The sequence below is a fragment of the Perca fluviatilis genome, chromosome 1 (assembly GCF_010015445.1).
Source record: "Perca fluviatilis chromosome 1, GENO_Pfluv_1.0, whole genome shotgun sequence".
Taxonomy (NCBI): Eukaryota; Metazoa; Chordata; class Actinopteri; order Perciformes; family Percidae; genus Perca; species Perca fluviatilis.
The window spans coordinates 36,954,126-36,972,139 of record NC_053112.1 but is presented as its reverse complement, the minus strand read 5'-3'; the positions used below and the strand labels follow the sequence as shown (position 1 = coordinate 36,972,139).

Here is an 18,014-nt window from a genome sequence, read left to right as displayed (position 1 = left end):
ATTCATTATATAAAAGATATTGTTCATTTTCTTATACAACTGAACTAGGGCTAAACGATTAATCGTTTTCCAATCAAAATCTCGATTTCAAAGAATGTGATTAGCTGACGGTAGAAGGTGCAATATGAGGATGCTGCTATTGAACTGAGGCATATCAGAAATTTCAGTTTACAGAAAAGTACTGATATGTTTTTTATTGGAACTTTAGCTTCAGTAGATCGATAAATGTTGTGTGTTTGACTGTTCAATGTTCCACGCTTATTAAAAGAAAAACACTTATTGCTGGAAACTCATATCCATGTTCTCATCCTTGCATAAGAATACAGAGCAGTTTTGATGGTGTCTCATGTTATAATGCTCCATGACATGTTTTATCTGTTACAAAGTAAATATAAACTTAAGCTAAACTTTTTTTTTTTGAAGAAGAAGAAGAAGAATCGCAAATCGAATTGTAATCGCAATATCTGGCAGAAAAATTGCAATTAGATTTTTCCCTTATATCATTCAGCCCTAAACTGAACTGTCCATATTAAGATTGGTTTGGGCGCCCCCTTAGCTTACCAGGTAGGTGGTACGGGGGTACCATTAGGGCTGATTCCTTACTGCACCAAGGTTCGAGTCCGGCCCAGGGCCCTTTGCTGCAGGTCTTCCCCTATCTCTCTCTCCTTTCCTCTCTGTCACTATGTAAATTAAATTCTAAAAGAATAAGAGGTTGGTTTGATCAGCATTAATCACACTACTACTAGGCTACTACTACTTGGAAGCTGAATGTTTCAACCATTTATCTTAAACTATTTTAACAATTGCTAATCATTTGAACTGTTTAGTCCTTACTTTTATTTCAACCATTTACCATTTATTCATTACTTTTAGCTACCTGTTTAAACTCCTGTGCTCGCGTGCTAACTAGTTGTTACACACTCTTACACACCTGCATTATGTAGTGCTCAGGTGGTACAGTTGACTTAATGTTAATATTTAAATATATTCTTTTAATCAAATCATAATATATATATTTTTTCAAATGAGTTAAATTACTCTGTGATCTTTCCACTTACTCCCGGCTGGGAATCACTGCTGTAGACTAACAATTGTTCACTTCACAATGTTTTACAGGTTTCTCTCCATCGACAGTGTGTGTGTCAGTACCTTGATGTATCGCTCATGTGGGACGTACTGCAGGATGATAGGCTCCATGGTGAGGACGTTGGCAAACTGCACCTCAGGGATGTAGAGCGCACACACAACGTGGGCCCAGCCTGACGGAGAGAAGATCAATGACATGATAAGGTTCCTTGTTTAAGGCGGAGGGGGTACTGTTGTTTCGTACACTCGCTGTGTAACTGAGGGAAACGGCAGAAGAGTGAGATGGACAAACGGCAGAAGAGTGAGATGGACAGAGGCCAGGGTGAGATTTACCTCCACTGTCTGTCCTTTTGAGGGCACCATCTTTGTGGGGACATAGTTCACACCTCTGGGGAAGGACAGGAAAGAGCAGAGCTTGTTGTGAGTGTGGCATGAATCACAAACGGGTAAAACAGGACCGGATGGATGTGTCATGTTGTGTGTTGGGATACTCACCACGCGTGCCGCCCTCTCCTGTGATTCACACTTCCGACAGAACCACGGACCGGTAGGAACCTGGACAATGCCATAACATGCTGGGACACACACACACACACACACAGGTTAATGATACTATTTTTGAAATATGGTCGTCAGCATTTTACAACACAGTAATGTTAAGTGCTGCTGTCATCTTGGTCAGATAATATTTGAAAAAAGGATTCCATTTTCAATCCACTTGGAACTTTAATTTAAGACTGAATATGCATTAAACTGACTCATTGAAGACAACTTTCAACTTCACCTTCTGACTAATCTTTCTTTATTACATTTTATAGCACCTTCGCTGACTTTAAGGGAACAAAGTCATTTCTACTTCAAAAAATTAACCTGCAAATGAGGGCAGAGTGAAGTCTGCCAAGGCATAAATCTACCACAGCCTCCAAGAGTTGGTCCAACAATCAGTCACAGGGCTTATTTCTGCTCAGAAATCGGATTCTGGGAGTTAACTGCTACCCTGGTTGTCTTAATAAAGCAACAAAGCAAGTGGACACAAGGTAACATAGTGTCGAAACCGGCGGGCCTCGCCGGGGCTATTTTGTCGCAAAAAACACGCCTCCTGCAGTATATCGTGACTCCAACCGGGCCAGACAACCAAACACACGCGCGCGCGAGCGAGCACACACGTACATACAAACGGAGCTGAAGTGCCATCAAGGCGCCATCCAGGCTCAGTGTCACTCTGCTTGGCCCTGTGTTTAATCATGTGTGCTGAGAGGAAACAACAAACAGCACGCCTACCTACCCCTCCCACACACACACACACACACACACACACACACACACACACACACACACACACACACACACACACACACACACACACTCTCAAACACGCACGTAGACAGCGACAGACCTACCAAAAAAATCTACCGACCTACCAGCACCTCTGGCCGCCACAGCTGCCCGGTAATTACACGCTAACAGCGGCTAATGTTACCTTGGTGAACGGCGACGCTGCAGCCGTGTCCATCGCAGTAGACCAGAGGGTTCTCAGCCCAGCCTCGCTCGTCTGAACACACGCAGCAACCTCCAACCATTTCCCGCATGCTGCTCCCATAAGAAGAAATGTATTTCCCGTCCCCGGCAACGGCTCAGACCTCGCCCAGGCCTGTCAAGTGGTCGTCCCGCACTTTAACGCCGCACCGGGCATAGTCGTGGGCCGCTTTCGTCGCGCACTTTTAGCGCAGCGGAGAGACGAAATCTCGGCGTGGGGTTTGTGGTGCTGCTGCTACGTTTTTTTCCGTGATGTCCTCCCCGTCCCCATAGAACCGATGCAGTGCGCATGCTCAGATCTGCTCCTGTGGTTCGGAATAAGTCACAGCAAAGGTAGCAAGTTATTGTTATTTTTTTACACAAAAACCTTTTTCACCGCATGTTTTCAGACTAATAACATTATTTTGTAATTTATTATCAATGTGACAGTATTGTACTTTAAGATCAATCATCTGTGGAATAGTGTTAAAAAATTTGATAAGTAAAACATGTGGATCCATCAGTCAAAACCGCTGGCTGCACTCGGTTTCTCCATCAATTTTGTTTCAACAGCGCCATCTTCAGGATTTCTACAGAATAACGGGGCAACAATTACAAGCTATTTCACCATCCATGTCCTGACCTGATATGAAAAACATCCAGTGTGAATGATACACCTGTGTGTATATTACTTAACATTTCATTTGACTTTATGATTTATTCAATTTTGGTGTAAGTTAAAAATGACATACAGTTTGCATTTGTCTTTTTATTCTCTATAAAATATATAAATATATAAAATATATAGTCTATTTTTAGACTAAAATATCTCCAGTTGCAGCCAAAACAACACAAAATTAAATAGATAGGCCTACAGTATGACATTCAAATTCCAGTTTGTCCCACTGACCCATACTGAGGTTTTATGACTCAAACTTTGAGGCCTTAGTTGCTCTCAGATCAGTGTACAGTGTGTTGTTGTTCCAGTTCGAAAAGGCTACATCAGCATGGATTTCATTTACATTTTTGGCTGTCGAGTTGATTCCTATAATTCAGTCAGCAGATGTCACCAGAAGCCTCTCATTTTGACTGGACTTGAGTCACTGTTGCTTTATGACTCCTGTCTCGACTGGCTGAGTAAACTCTGTCTGGCTGGCCGGTTTTAAGATGAAAATGGGACTTCATACACACACTCACACAGTTTGTGCAGAAGCAGGGCTTTCTAAAGGCTAGTCACATTCTCTTTTCCCTATATGGTTCTTTTATGTTCAGAGGTGATGTGTCAAAAAATATTCTCTCTGAGTCCTTAAACTGTTTTTTTGTTTTTATCCTCCTACATTACCACAAACTACCCTGACTTCAATTTTAGCCTTAAAACATTTGCACTTTTACTCAACAAAATAGTCAGAAGAAAAAGAGAAGCAGCCGGCTGTTTTTTGAATTGGATGACTGGGCTTTTTAATCTCATGTATGGACATGAAGCTGTCATGACAGTTTGCTTCACAAGTGTCACTTCTCTTCAAACCCAAAAAGAGAAAAGGGAACTGGCACTGATGGAGAGGCCAGATAGCGTGGCGGCAGCTGGATGAAGCTAACACCCTGTTCTGATCTGAAGGCAGCAAGGCGTGACCGAGTCCCTGCGCTGACATGTGGGCGAAGTACATCCACGTTCACATGCACACACACACACACACACACACACACACACACACACACACACACACACACACACACACACACACACACACACACACACACACACAACACAAAGCCCAATGCACTGACTTAGAGGCTAGTCAGAGCCCATTTTGTGTGTTCACCTAAACTTCCCCAATACACTGTCAGCGGAGGTTCCTGAAGTTTGTCACATCAAAATTTCCCACAAACCCTCAATTTGAACCTAAATTCTGCCCTCAGACAGATAAATACCCACATGTGGAGTTTTACTGGCAGACATCATGTATTACCATCTATTCTGTGGGTGAAGTGAGAGTTAGGTGGGAAGAGTGAATCTATTGATTAAACCATTTTTACACATTTTCTCATTGATCTTTCTTCTATTTAAAGAAATAATATCTACATAAAGCTTTTCGTCATTTAGTTTGGGAGCCCTGCACCATTTGTAAGGGCCCCCAGTGGGTCCTAGAAACCATATTGGGACCCACTGCTCTGGAGCGATACCGTGCAAGGAAAACACCATCGTTTCACTGTCCTGCAGTGCCACACCTCCCCCAGCAGATGGACTCTGGTGTGAAGGAGACTTCTGATCCATTGACAATTCATATCCCCAGCATCTGGGGAAGAATCGATGATGTCTAAATCCTGTGATGAAATTAGTGTCATTCAGATTTACACTCATTTGATCATTTTCAGATCATACCAGTTTTAGATACTGCAGAGGCTCATCCTCTTTGTTCCTGCTTTAATGTAACATAACAGCTTTAATATACTTTCAGAAAATCTTTAAATTTTATTTAGATTGACCTTGAATTACATTTATATACCCAATTACCTCTGTCCTCCTTAGGCTTACTCATCTGTGCTTTCTACGTCCTATATATACCGTACATGTACCTCTATCTCGTGTGACAAAAACGTCTCAGCAAAACCCTGAGCCTTTTTAACTTGTGGGAGTGTATAATATTCAGGAGTGAGAAACCAACACATGGTGCAGAGCGAAGTGATGTCTTTTGAAGCCGCGAAATGCACTTCTCTCAAAACCACAGCCTAAAAGGAGACATGTGACCTTCTAGATAATAGTTTTTTTTTCTCCTGCAGTCTTGAATTGGCAAGTGTTTTTAAGAGAAGATAAACTTCTCTCAACAAGGTGCAGGTCTATGTGCGATGAAGGAAAAGAGAGGTTATCTTTTATTTTTACACCTTTACACAAATAACAGAAGAAAACCAACAGCAGATACACAACAAATGACTTCACTTTTGCTACTTTGTTGAACATTTGAATGTATATATGGCATATTGGTTGAATGATATAAACGACAGGGATCATTAAGTACAAATGTATGTATGAAAAGGAAGTAGAATTACTCCCCCATTAACACTTTACAGGCCATCTTTTCAGATGAGTATAGTATGACTAAGAACACTGATACCCGTCACACTCCTATAACGTCTCTCTCAATGTCTCTCTTTCTCACACACAAACACACACACACACACACACACACATACAAAAGACAGACAGAGAGATAGCTGCTACTTCATGCTTTCATTTCTGATACTACCAGCTACTTATATGAGTAAATCTGTGTGTGCTCATACAGTGTTAAATGTCTGAGCATGTGTGTGTGTGTGTGTGTGTGTGTGTGTGTGTGTGTGTGTGTGCATGTGTGTGTGTGTGTGTGCGCGCAAGCATGAATGAAAGCTACTTCAGTTCTAGGCGGTGCTCGCCGCGGGCTATGTGGGAAGAGAACTCGTAACGGTCTCGACTGCGGTGGCCGCATACGTTGCACTCGAGCGGGTCCCGGAAGCCGTGGCACCCCATGTGGATGGTGAACATGACATAGTCCAGGAAGATCACCCTGCAGTGGCCACAGGGGTACACCGGTCCGGGCAGCGCTCCGCCCTCCCCGTCGGCCCGCACCACCCGTAAAGCCTCCATTGCCGACAAGGGGATGGGCTGGGCGTGTGGGTGAGGGAGGCCGTTCTGATGATTCAGCCCCCCCAGCAGGTGCCCTAAGCTGTACATGACAGGCTGCGACATCTGGGAGCCGTCAGTGTGGAACGAGTCCATGCCGAGGGGTGGCTGGGCGGCGTGAGGGGGGCCCAGGAGCGGCATGCCCATCTTGTGGCCGTTAGTGAGGCCCATGGGGCTGATGTCGTTGCGGCTTAACTGGATGGGGTAGGGCCTGCGGGAGGGAGCTGGGTTGCTGTCTGGCCCTGTGAGGATGGCTTGTTGCTGATGGTGGGCGTCGGGCCCCGGGGAGCCTGGCGGAGGGTCCTTGACGTCACTTCCGTAGACCAGATCCCTGTTAAAGCTCAGGTCCAGGCAGACGCCGTTGTCGCCTAGACCAGCAGCACGAGAAGAAAGAGCACTCAAGACTCCGCAGGAAGACGTTTCACATACTTCATCCAACAGCACGACCAGAGAAATACCACAGGCAGCAAGCAGCAGTAAGAACAGCTATTGCTTACAGATGGAGAAAGATCTAATAGAGGTCCTTACAGGACTCTAAAGGGTCCTCATTTTGGCGTTGAGTAGAGGTAACGAGAAAAATGTGCACCCCCAGGGCAACGCAAAGGAAAACTTACACAGTGAACTGGAGCATGCCAGGTTCACAGGACAGAAGAAGCTTTACAGCATCAGAGTATACTGAGCCAGCAGTAGAGCTTTGAGGCATGAGAGGACAGAGGGCTGAGAGGAAGCAGACAACGCAGACGAAGGCCTCTAGTGCAGCTGCACCACAGAAGAAGAGACAGAGCGGCACCTGCTCACGTTTCTCGCCTCCCGCCTGTTCTCTCTCTCTCTCTCTCTCTCTCTCTCTCTCTCTCTCTCTCTCTCTGTGGTTGCAGACATTACTTCTCTTTTCCCCCTGTGGTTGTCATATTGAAAGATCTCACTTCATTTGTAAACTGGATAGAGAGATGTAGGAGTTTTTTTTTTGCCAATACGCCTCGTTTTGCGAGCAGCTTGAGGCTTGATTGCGAAACTACAACCCAATGTTAGGGTTAACTAGAAAGGTGAGAGCCAACTATTGAAAATCGTGTGTGTGTGTGTGTGTGTGTGTGTGTGTGTGTGGGTGTGTGTGTATGTGTGTGTGTGCACACCCCTAAAGTCAGCCATTTACTGAAACTGATATCTTTTGATCATTCGTCAGTCAGGCAAATTATCGGAGTTTGAATCAAAAGATACAAAGTGAGTTATTAAATTGAGAACTTGTGCATGTCTCGCTCTCTTTTTTCATTTTTCCATTTATTTAACCATGCATGGTTACCAATACCCACCTATGACACATTTCTCGCAGAGAATTTAGGACAGTGGTGACCACTCTGTGGTGTGTGCAGGTACAGTATGAGGCAGGTGCTCTGCCCTTAATTCCTGTTTGGCAAGAGATGAAGGCCAGCAAAGTCAGACAGACATACAAACAAGTAGCTTAGACAGACAACTTGAAATCATCTACAAAACATGACTTCTGTATAATGTAAAGCATAAATGCACAGCAAAAAGCACAAATGGTGTAAACATTTTTCAAACAGACAGCAGCGTAAAACTGTTATACTGTTAAAATAAAGAAGTCAGTAAGCAGGTGGACATATACAGCAATTAAGTAGATAAACATATCAAACTAACAAAATGCAGGCATTCATTATCGTTTGTATAAAACTAAAGTAGTACAATAACCTGCTTTAAAATGACAACTCTCTTTGGTCTGCTTGAGGTCAGTGCCTCTACTCAGCCCCTTCATGTCTGTGTGGCGAGTTTGTGTCTGTGCTGCTCTTACCGGTGAACTTCTGTGGCATTGAGCTCTTCCGTTTGGCTACGTTGCTGGCGAGCCTGTCGAGCAGCAGAGCACGCTCAGTGCCCATCTGGGTCCTGGATGTCTGGCTGTCCTCTGCTAGACAGCAAGAGAGATTGAGAAAGTAAGCGCAAAAAAGGAAATGCAGATCTCTTTCTCTATCAAGCAGCACTGTATCAAAAGTAAAAGGGAGTGCGCTGAGCTGCAACTGTCCACCTATCGGGGCTTTTGAAGCTATAAAGTGAAGTAAAAAAAAAAAAAATCCTGCAAAACACACCAGCTGCTAGAAGCTGAGTCACTCCGAGAGGAATGAGATATTAATTTGAGATCAGAAGCTCCTTTGACCTCACTTTCTGGTGGGTTTTTTACTTCACCAGTGCAGGAGAGGAGACCACAGGATGAGGATGTACTTCCTCACCACTACGGCACTATCAGGCATAAACTTACGACATTTGGTGACCACAGAAGCAGAGCATTGTCTGTGTGTTGCAACCGTGCAACTGTCCTGTCAGTATGTAAAATGGCTTTTTTGGGGGATGGTGGGGGAGAGATAAGGTTATAGACACAGAGGGTGTATGTTTTTTGTGTTTGCGTGTGTCGAGTGGCTGGGCTGAAACATTTGCCCTAAATAATTTTGGCTTCCCCTTTTACCGCTGCAGCGGTCTTCAGATGCTGTGCCTCCACACCACAGCAGCCATAACCTATTTAGCTGTAATGATGGGGTAACAGCCATAAGCTCATTAACTTAACGAGGCTATAAAAACAGGATCTGTTAGCAATAACAGCTATAATTGTGCAAATGAGTTTACGTAGACTGCACAGTGGTCTGATTATTAGCGGTTATATGTGCATGTGGGAAGTGTGTCTTTGTGTGTCCTGTGAAGACATTTGTTGGAGTTTTCAAAGCCGTTGCTGATGAAGCGCGTGTCAGCTGTCTGCTCACCTCTCTCGGCGGGACCTTTGCTCTGAAGGTACACATGGCACCTCTCTCGGTGCTCTTCGAGGGAGCTGCGCTGCTTGTAGCTGCGACTGCAGTGGTTGCACTTAAACGGCTTCTCTACTGTGAGCAGGAGTTTCAGTTAATCAACACACACATTCAAAAAAACATCAACACCATTAAAAATGGAACAGCGAGCATTATTTCCTTAAGTACACGGTTTCATACTAAAGTGATGATGTGCACATTAGAGAGGTTGCAGCGTGCCTGCAGGTAAAACACGTGAACTGAAAGTGAATGAGTAAGTTTCCAGTGGTAAATGAGTAAGATGTTATAATGGTGTGTGTGTGTGTGTGTGTGTGTGTGTGTGTGTGTGTGTGTGTGTGTGTGTGTGTGTGTGTGTGTGTGTGTGTGTGTGTGTGTGTGTGTGACCGTGTGAGAGTGCCAGGCAGCTTGTTACTGGAAAAGCAATGCCGGCTCAGCAGACCTCAGATTCAAAAAGGAGTGAGAAGCCGACATGAAGGAGTAAGAAACCAACCGACGTGATACTGTACACAGGTGCATACAGTATCAGTGCATATCAGCTTCACATGTGAGCGAGTGAGCGAGTGTGTGGCTGGCTGGTACCAGAATGGGTGCGCAGGTGCCCGCTCAGAGCATCGCGTCGACGGCAGGCGTAGCTGCACATGGGGCATTTGAAAGGCTTCTCCCCAGAATGCAGTTTGATGTGGCGCAGCAGGTTTCCCTTCTGGGTGAAGGAGGCCCCGCACTGAGTGCAGTGGAAGGGCCTCTCACCTGACGGAGTAAAAAAAAAAAAAAAGAAATAAATAAAAACATTCCTGCATTTTAAAATGACTTATTGATCGCACAACATTATTTGATTTTACGCGAAAGATCGATGATTGTTTAATGATCTGTTGCTGCACTGTGCTCATTTGATTTGTTTGACTGATTATTATTATTATTACTACAGGTTTATTTAGATGGGGACAGATACAAAAAATATAGATAAGCTTAAACAGTCATCTGATGTATGTATCATAGTTTTTTAGCTAAAGCTAATTCAAGACACTTGTCCCTAGTAGGGCTTTTGGTTAAAAATAAAAATACAGATTGACATTATTAAAAATAAGATAGAGATGAAATAAAATGGAATGAAATGAAAAAGGAAAGAAAGTATACAGAGAGAGCACAGTGTAAAAACTCAATATGAGAGCAATATTGTTCCTGAATTAGCCACAATTTGTTTTGTTTTTTTGAAGGTGGCTAATGTTGGGATACATTTCAAGTGGTCTGGCAGAGAGTTCCATAATGTTGCCCCTATTACTGAAAAGGCAGTTTGGGTAAACGACGTTCTGTGGAAAGGGATGCTACAATTGCCTTTTAACGCTGCTCGGGTGGTGGGTCTGGTACCACTCTGCTGTCTTGTTATTGTTTTGCAAAGGGGTGGGGGGGCCAGCGTTATTTAGGCATTTGAAGACCAACTTAACAAAATGCAGGGAGATAAAATTAGCAACAACAACACATTGATGTGGCGTTCACAACTTCAGAAGTGGACATTTTGTCATAGCTTCGATCATTCATTTAAAGATAAACTGTTTTTTTTAAAATAATTTACTTTAGTTGTCGACCCCTTTTCTTGCCCCTGGTATTACAGTGAATTGCAAAAAAAAAATAGCAGAATCATTCACCATCTTTGAAAAGGGAACAAGGCAACATCCACTTTGATTGTCAGGAACCTAGAAGCAATGTTCTCACGACTCAAACCACACAAATGCCAACCAAGTTGTGCACGAGTTCCCATGTCGAAAACACGGCCTAATGAGTTCCATCTGAAGGCGGCATTATTCTATTCTACTAGTCAACTTTGTCAACGTTGTCTGTTAAAAGGTGGTGTGTGCCGATGTGGCTGACAACAACACTAATTTTCTCCACAGTGACAAATATTACCACATGACGATGACCATGACAGAAAATGTGTGCTTCATGTGCACCAGGTGAACATTATTTTCCAGAGAGTTGCTCTGCTCAAAGCATGTACCATGTACATAAGTCAGTTATTGCATTATTCAGGGCAAAATAAGGGCTGTAGATGAGTTCACCTGCCGATCTATTCACAAATCACTAAGGTATTGCATGGGCTTCATACTTGAAAAACAATAGAGGATATTTCACAACCTCTTGCTGTCGCTGTAGCACTGGTTAGGGCACGTGCGTCATGTGTGATGTAGACTTGCGCATTCTTAATCGTAGTAACTGGATCATAACATCTTGACCTAGTCGAGGCGCCTGTTCCCAAAGCTATCAACAGAGTGAAGATTGCGCAACCGTGTTGTGTTTGAGGTGATGTGCTCAGGCTGTGTTCCTGTGCTTACCCGTGTGGCTGCGCTTGTGCACCAGCAGGACGTTGATGCTGACGCAGGACAGGCCACAGATGTCACAGTTGAGCTTGCCTGTCGCCTGGATGCGGGGGCCCCCGGCTCCAGGCACGTAGGTCCCTTCAGCACCGGCAGCGGCGTCTTCGTGTGTGTCTGGCAGGGCCGCGCTTTCGTAACGCGAGTAGTCCGCCAGCGACAGGTCCTGTGGCTCGTTCAGGCTGTCTCCCTCCTCATCGCCCTCGCCGTCCCTCTCCTCATCATCGTCCTCCTCCGTCCTCTCCTCATCAAATCCCTCCTCTGTCCCGTCCTCGCTGGCCCCCTCTGCTTCCTCTTTTAGCGCAATCTCTCTTTCTTTTCCAGCCTTGGGGTACGGCTCGCTGTCTTCCATCTCCTCTGCCTCGGTCTTTATCGCATCTACTGTAAGCAAGGAGAAACAAGGGAGAAGCAAAGAATACATTTGGAGTGACATGCATGTGATATAAACACATATTTGTTTCAGTATTTATTTGTATTCTCATTAATGTTCAATATCTTTGTTTGTTCATGTATGCACTAAATACCAAGGCAAATTCCTAAAAGGTGATTTAAAAAAAAGCACCTGTTTACAGAGATACACCTGTTTACAGTTGATGTTTGTTCTTTCTTCCAAATAAGGCACTAAATTAGCTTAAAGGAACTCCACTCCAACCAGACTGTGAGATGCTATCACATCTTCACTTCTACATTTGTATTTATAGTTGATAGTTTGATATTATTACTAGCACATCTCCAATGTGTAGGGTAGCTTAATTTGGGCCGGTGTTTGGTGTCACAAAGAGATTCAGAAGATGTGTGCTCGAGATAAGGGGGAAGGCATTTCCTCTGAATACACAGAAACTAGAACCAGGGCAGGTGAGAGACGCAGCAGGCGCCTCGCACAGATAATGCCAATTCCTCATCCTGCTTTTAAAAAGAGACTTCAGATTGATTGTTGATTGCCTGTATCACCGATGCTGAAAAGCTTCCCAAATCCAGCGTTAATCTGCACCACAGGTCCTCCTTAATTTCCCTCCATCAGCCAGCAGAGCACTACGGTAGCTCATTTCTACCGAATGCAAGTTTTTCCCTGTTGTTTTTTCTTGACCATTTTCTTAGTCCTTGGTCAAAGTAGGTCAAACGTCCACAGAATCCACACCAGACAGGATGTCAATTTCTCAACACCACAACTGTGGACCCGAGGCCTGGTTTGCAAGGCCTCTCGCCTTGCTAAGTGTCAACCAAACCCAGCGTACTCAGTTCCATCCAGAAACCACACTGTGGTCTTGACGGTGACTGGTGATGAGCTGAAGAGCAGCGCCTTGTATTGTGGAAAGCGCTCAAAAAGGTGCTATGGAAACTTTGCACACGCAGAGCGCCGAGAGGCCCGATATAGAGTCCAGGGTCTCAGAGCAGTGAACCGCAGGCTGCGCAGCAGACGCAGAGCAGGGCTTTAGGTAGTGCACCCAATGGGGCAGAGGGTGGCAGTCAGAAATAAATTGGAGCGCTTGGAGCATGTTCATTTTCTTTTAAGTGACAAATGAGAGACTAAGGCCTGGAGCCTAAGTAAAAACATCTTCACACTCAATAACCCATAACATCTGACAATGTTAACATATCACATTATATTATCAAGAAGTACATGTAATCATACAACACACTGGGGTTGACCGGTTACTGCTCTAACTCCATCCTAACCCTGTTGAAAGCAGGTGAAATCAAATTGGGACTATTACTTGCTATGTGCTTTGCATTGAATGAAACCTCATGATGAGCACCAGCGCAGGAGACACACAAAAAAGGAACCTATAACTATACCGCAGGACAACTACAGCAGCCAAGACCTCCATCATGCCTTTCCTTAGATGACAAATGGCTCTTACTTCAAAGCACTGTCCTTTAAAAGGTGTCCCATCTTCTATTTTCTCTGTTACAATGGTGTGTATATAAGTGTATGTGCATTGATTTGTATTGTGTTCAAAGGTGCTACACAAAAAAGGTTTACTACTATTGTATTACTTGCCCGTCATAATAAAAAAAAACTCTCCTCCTTGTCCCTGTGGGTTGAGAAAATTCTACCACATATTGGTATATGAACCTATTCAAACCCTTAGGATAAATAATATATAGATAGAAAAAGATTAGAAAATTAGAATGTTATTTTAGTTCCTTAGCTCAGGGTTTGTAGCAGCTTCCCTCACACTTTTCCAACTGTTTGTGTCCGTGGACAAAAAAAGTCATTGTAAGATGCTAGGCGGTGTGAGCTTGATGGCTAAAATGCAAAGCATAATGGAAAGATGTCAAGTGTGCACGTGTGTGCGTGCATGTGTGTGTGTGTGTGTGTGTGTGCGTTACGTGGGTCCGTTAAACTTTCAGCACACTGCATTCCATTCTCACTGAATGAGTTATCTTCCCTCTCTTCTTCCTCCTCCTGTGGCTTCACGTCTGTGACATCACTACAGATGTCTGAAAAGTGACAAATATATTGTGTTACTTCTTGTTTCATTCGGAGAACTTCAAACCAGTAAGCCACAGTTCTCTGTCATAAAAATGGAATATTAAAACCCCTTTACGAACAATTACAATTTATGTGCAGGAACACTTCTTCATGCAGGCCCCGTAGACAACTTATGGTCTGCTGTCGACTGCAGCTTGCATTAACCCCCTTCCACATATACAGCTTCAGCTTTCAATACTCTACAGTCTGGTGCGCTCAGGCAGTGCAGCAGGCAGGATGGTGGCAGCAGTGGAGAAATGTGTGCACGTACACTTTCACACTGAAGACAGGGAATTAGATACTCACCCATCCTGTTTCCCTCTGGGGTGGTAAATTCAGGATCTTTGTCTGTGTTCATGATGAAAAGATGTTCTGTGGAAAGGAATTACAATATTTGGTGAATGACTGATAGTTTGGATTCCAAATAAGTCTAATCAGGTCAAGCCAGATTCCTTCTTATGGCGCATTCACAACCTAGGCTTACAGAGCAATAAAGAGAGAGAACACTTCGCACTTCAACACTATAAAAATAGCATTTGTTGCATACTTTCAAGATGTAAGATTTTATTGGACACTAATATAACTTTTGTGAATGTTCTTGCCACCATTAAAAGCCTCCCTTACTATTTCTACTAAGCATGTGAAGAAATAGAAGCAACACTTGCATCTCACTGTTCCTGTTGGTTGGACAGCATAAAAAGAAGTTTAGAAAAAAAAAGAATGCGGGTAAAAGCCCACGGTTGATTGCTCGACCCCGTCACTACATTTAGCCTTATGAGAAAGAGATGATGTTCACTGCACATGCACTTCCTGCCAGGTCTGTACATAGGAGAGAAGTGTAAAAGCGCTTTCAAAGCCAACAGCCAGTGAGACTCCAACATTTGTAGCCAAAGTTTGAAAAGTGAGGAATATTAGGAAATAAACGCTGTGCACGTTTTCAAAAGCCACTTTGGAAACCCTGTATCCGTTTTTATTAAACTAATACAAATTCCCCAGAGTATGAAGGCTTTTACAATTTATTAAACAAGTGCAACTTTATTAAGAATAGAAACTGTAATACTTTGAAAAGTGTTAATCATTTAGAGAGCTGTAACTACTCTTACATCACATTCAGTGAGCAAAATACAGCAATAACAAACTTTCTCACACGGTCAAAATGAAATTGAGAAGCACATGTCTACACGTTACAAATAATTCCAAGGTATTTTTGGGGTTTTAGAATTTGTTGGAAGATAACAGTAAGTTTGAGTAAAGATGAAATGATCTGACCTGCTTTTGGCTCAGCACCCGGAGGAGACTGCTCTCGCAGTAGGAGATTCCACACTCCGCCACTGGACTTTCTCTGAATATGGAATATACGCAACGTCACTACGGTAACTTTTTGGAGAGATCCCTTAAAGGAACAGGAAGTTATTTTTGAACAAGGTCGAGCAACAAAGACCAAAGCATGTTCACACAGCAGAGTAGCGACACCAATGATTTAGATCACTCCTTTACGGTTTCCATGATCATAACATAAACCTTCCTTCACTAACCATAAACATGTAGAGTCTATAGCACTATACGTTTAGGAGTGAAACAAAGACCTGATTATGGGTTCTATATCAATTCAGGCAGTCCACATGGTTCCTGACTTGTTTCCATTTAAAGGAGCTATCACTCCATCTTGTGGCCAAACCAGAAAGCTACTTTTTATTCCAACTTCTCTCCCCAACCAATAAACTAATGTAAGTCTGTACACAAGTTTAGAAACCATTATTTTATTCAACATTATTAGCACTTGTACTGTAGCTCTTTGAACCCATTTTCAGTTATTTATTTGGGTTGCATGTCCAATTTTTAATGACATCTAGCTCTTGTTCCTGTTATATTTAACGTACTTGAGTTGCTTTGGACAAAATCATCTGCCAAAAAAGTGTAATGTAATAATATATTGTATAAAGGTAAGTGTAATGTAATAATATATTGTATAAAGGTAAGTGTAATGTAATAATATATTGTATAAAGGTTAGTGTAATGTCATAATGTATTGTATAAAGGTAAGTGTAATGTCATAATGTATTGTATAAAGGTAAGTGTAATGTAATAATATATTGTATAAAGGTAAGTGTAATGTAATAATGTATTGTATAAAGGTAAGTGTAATGTAATAATGTATTGTATAAAGGTAAGTGTAATGTAATGTATTGTATAAAGATAAGTGTAATGTAATGTATTGTATAAAGAATTGTTTTTAATACAACCAGGCCCACATCTTAAACCTTTAGTTTTTTTGCCCTTAAATTGAATGCCTAAAGTTTAGGCATTCAATTTAAGGGCAAAAAAACAACAACTCAGAAACTCATGGCAAAAAAACGGACTAAAAAAGCTATCTGAGCTGTTGAGTATTGTATGTAGGGCTGGGTATCTTTCAAAAATGTTCGATACCAGTACCGGTACCGATACCGTGACTTTGATACCGGTTCCTAAACTATACTTTTTTCGATCTCAATTTTGTAAAACCAAACAAACATTACACATTAAGGCACAAATCTTTTTATTTATTTTTCAGCTCCTACTACTTGAGCCCTGTCTCTGTGTGTAACGTGGATTTCTCCTGCGTGCCTCTAGTAGGTCTACATGTTAGACAGCCAATCAGCAGCATTATTAGATCACGGTAGAAGCATGCTGCGTGCTTACTGGCTCACTGACCCTGATGAGATTTACTCCCTAGGTTATTAAAATTGGGTATTGAATGACGAGGAATTTTTCGATACTTGATACTTTAGAGGCAATTTGGTCGGTGCCTAAAAAGTATTGAATTCAGTACCCAGCCCTAATTGTATGATGGGGCGTGCTTGCATGCATTGCGTGCATTCCCCATCTGTCTTCCCTCTCTTTTACTGCCATCTCTCTCTAATACAGGCATAAAATCTCCTGAAGAAAAAAACTGGATCAAACATTTACACTAGGGCTGCACAATTAATCGCAATTTTTCAAAATGGAATTGCCAATATGGACTAGTGCAATATCCAAATCGCAGAGGGGCGCAATATTTGCTAAAGGCAAAATATGTGTCAAACCATTCTGAATTTTATATTTTGTGGTGCTGCGGAGACGCCTTGGCCTACATATCCTATCCTACAGATCATGGCAAAAATCACACTATAATCATTTAAATTTCTTTTTATATTTTTCAATAAAAATGAGAATAATGATACAAAAATGATCATTCCCTCCAATATCGTCAATCATTTCGCAATAACAATATCAGTCAAAAATAATCACAATTCTATATATTCCTCATATCGTGCAGCCCTAATTTACAAGGACATATCCATGACAAGAACTGGAGAAAATGGACCAAATACATGGAAAGTGATGCCAACAAATATCTATAGAAATGACTAAGAAGGAATTTATTCGCATGCCTGAAATGCCCTTGAAAATGATTGTGTTTATGTTTGTTCTATATTAAAATACATTATACTATGAATGTACAATGGTGAAATATGAAACAGAAACACACACATAACACACTCAAATACAACTCATTGGCAAACAGCTAGTCCATATCCACGACGTTTCACTACCAGGATTGCTCCGTTGCTGCCGGAAATGCCGCCGGATGTCAGTCATTGCGGCCGGCTGTCCGTTACCTTCTGCTTTCTTTGTGCTGGCGTTGTAACCTCTGGTGGATTTGTGAGGACTATGGTTAACTGCTCCTCAGATCTCTGCAGGGTAAATCCAGACAGCTAGCTAGACTATCTGTCCAATCGGAGTTTTCTGTTGCACGACTAAAACAACTTTTGAACGTACACATGTTCCACCAAAACAAGTTCTTTCCTGAGGCTATTTTGCAGAGGCACCGTGGCTTCTCCACTGTTACCCCCCAAAAACACACACACACACACACACACACACACACACACACACACACACACACAACTAAATTTCATTGTGCAATCCGGTATTGTGTAATGACAATAATGAATCCCTGACACACACACACACACACACACACACACACACACACACACACACACACACACACACACACACACACACACTAAAACACCTCATAAGTGACACATAATGAAACTGCTGGCTCTCTTGTGAGCTCCAGGAACAGT

The 18,014-nt window shown here is 42.7% G+C and overlaps 2 protein-coding genes across 6 annotated transcripts in view; both read right to left on the bottom strand.

The window, feature by feature from the left end:
* Positions 1-2,850, bottom strand: part of LOC120557521 (protein AF-17-like) — a 28,776-nt gene extending 25,926 nt beyond the window's left edge. For both annotated transcript variants that reach the window (XM_039797934.1, XM_039797942.1), the window contains exons 1-4: positions 2,567-2,850; positions 1,582-1,661; positions 1,420-1,474; positions 1,150-1,259 (exon numbers count right to left, since the gene is read on the bottom strand). In XM_039797934.1, the coding sequence (XP_039653868.1) occupies positions 1,150-1,259; positions 1,420-1,474; positions 1,582-1,661; positions 2,567-2,675 (354 nt within the window). In that variant the 5' untranslated portion in view covers positions 2,676-2,850. The remainder of the gene's footprint in view (positions 1-1,149; positions 1,260-1,419; positions 1,475-1,581; positions 1,662-2,566) is intronic.
* A 2,591-nt stretch (positions 2,851-5,441) lies between these two features.
* LOC120557532 (zinc finger protein Aiolos-like) overlaps positions 5,442-18,014 on the bottom strand; it is a 60,293-nt gene continuing 47,720 nt past the window's right edge. For 2 of the 4 annotated variants that reach the window (XM_039797983.1, XM_039797974.1), the window contains 7 exons: positions 14,209-14,274; positions 13,761-13,871; positions 11,388-11,807; positions 9,640-9,807; positions 9,019-9,135; positions 8,061-8,174; positions 5,442-6,624 (listed from right to left, as the gene is read on the bottom strand). In XM_039797983.1, coding sequence (XP_039653917.1) covers positions 5,984-6,624; positions 8,061-8,174; positions 9,019-9,135; positions 9,640-9,807; positions 11,388-11,807; positions 13,761-13,871; positions 14,209-14,260 — 1,623 coding nt within the window. In that variant the 5' untranslated portion in view covers positions 14,261-14,274 and the 3' untranslated portion in view covers positions 5,442-5,983. Of the gene's footprint in view, positions 6,625-8,060; positions 8,175-9,018; positions 9,136-9,639; positions 9,808-11,387; positions 11,808-13,760; positions 13,872-14,208; positions 14,275-15,171; positions 15,245-15,437; positions 15,462-18,014 lie in introns of those variants that run through there. The other 2 variants (XM_039797965.1, XM_039797956.1) reach the window with 2 other exon arrangements.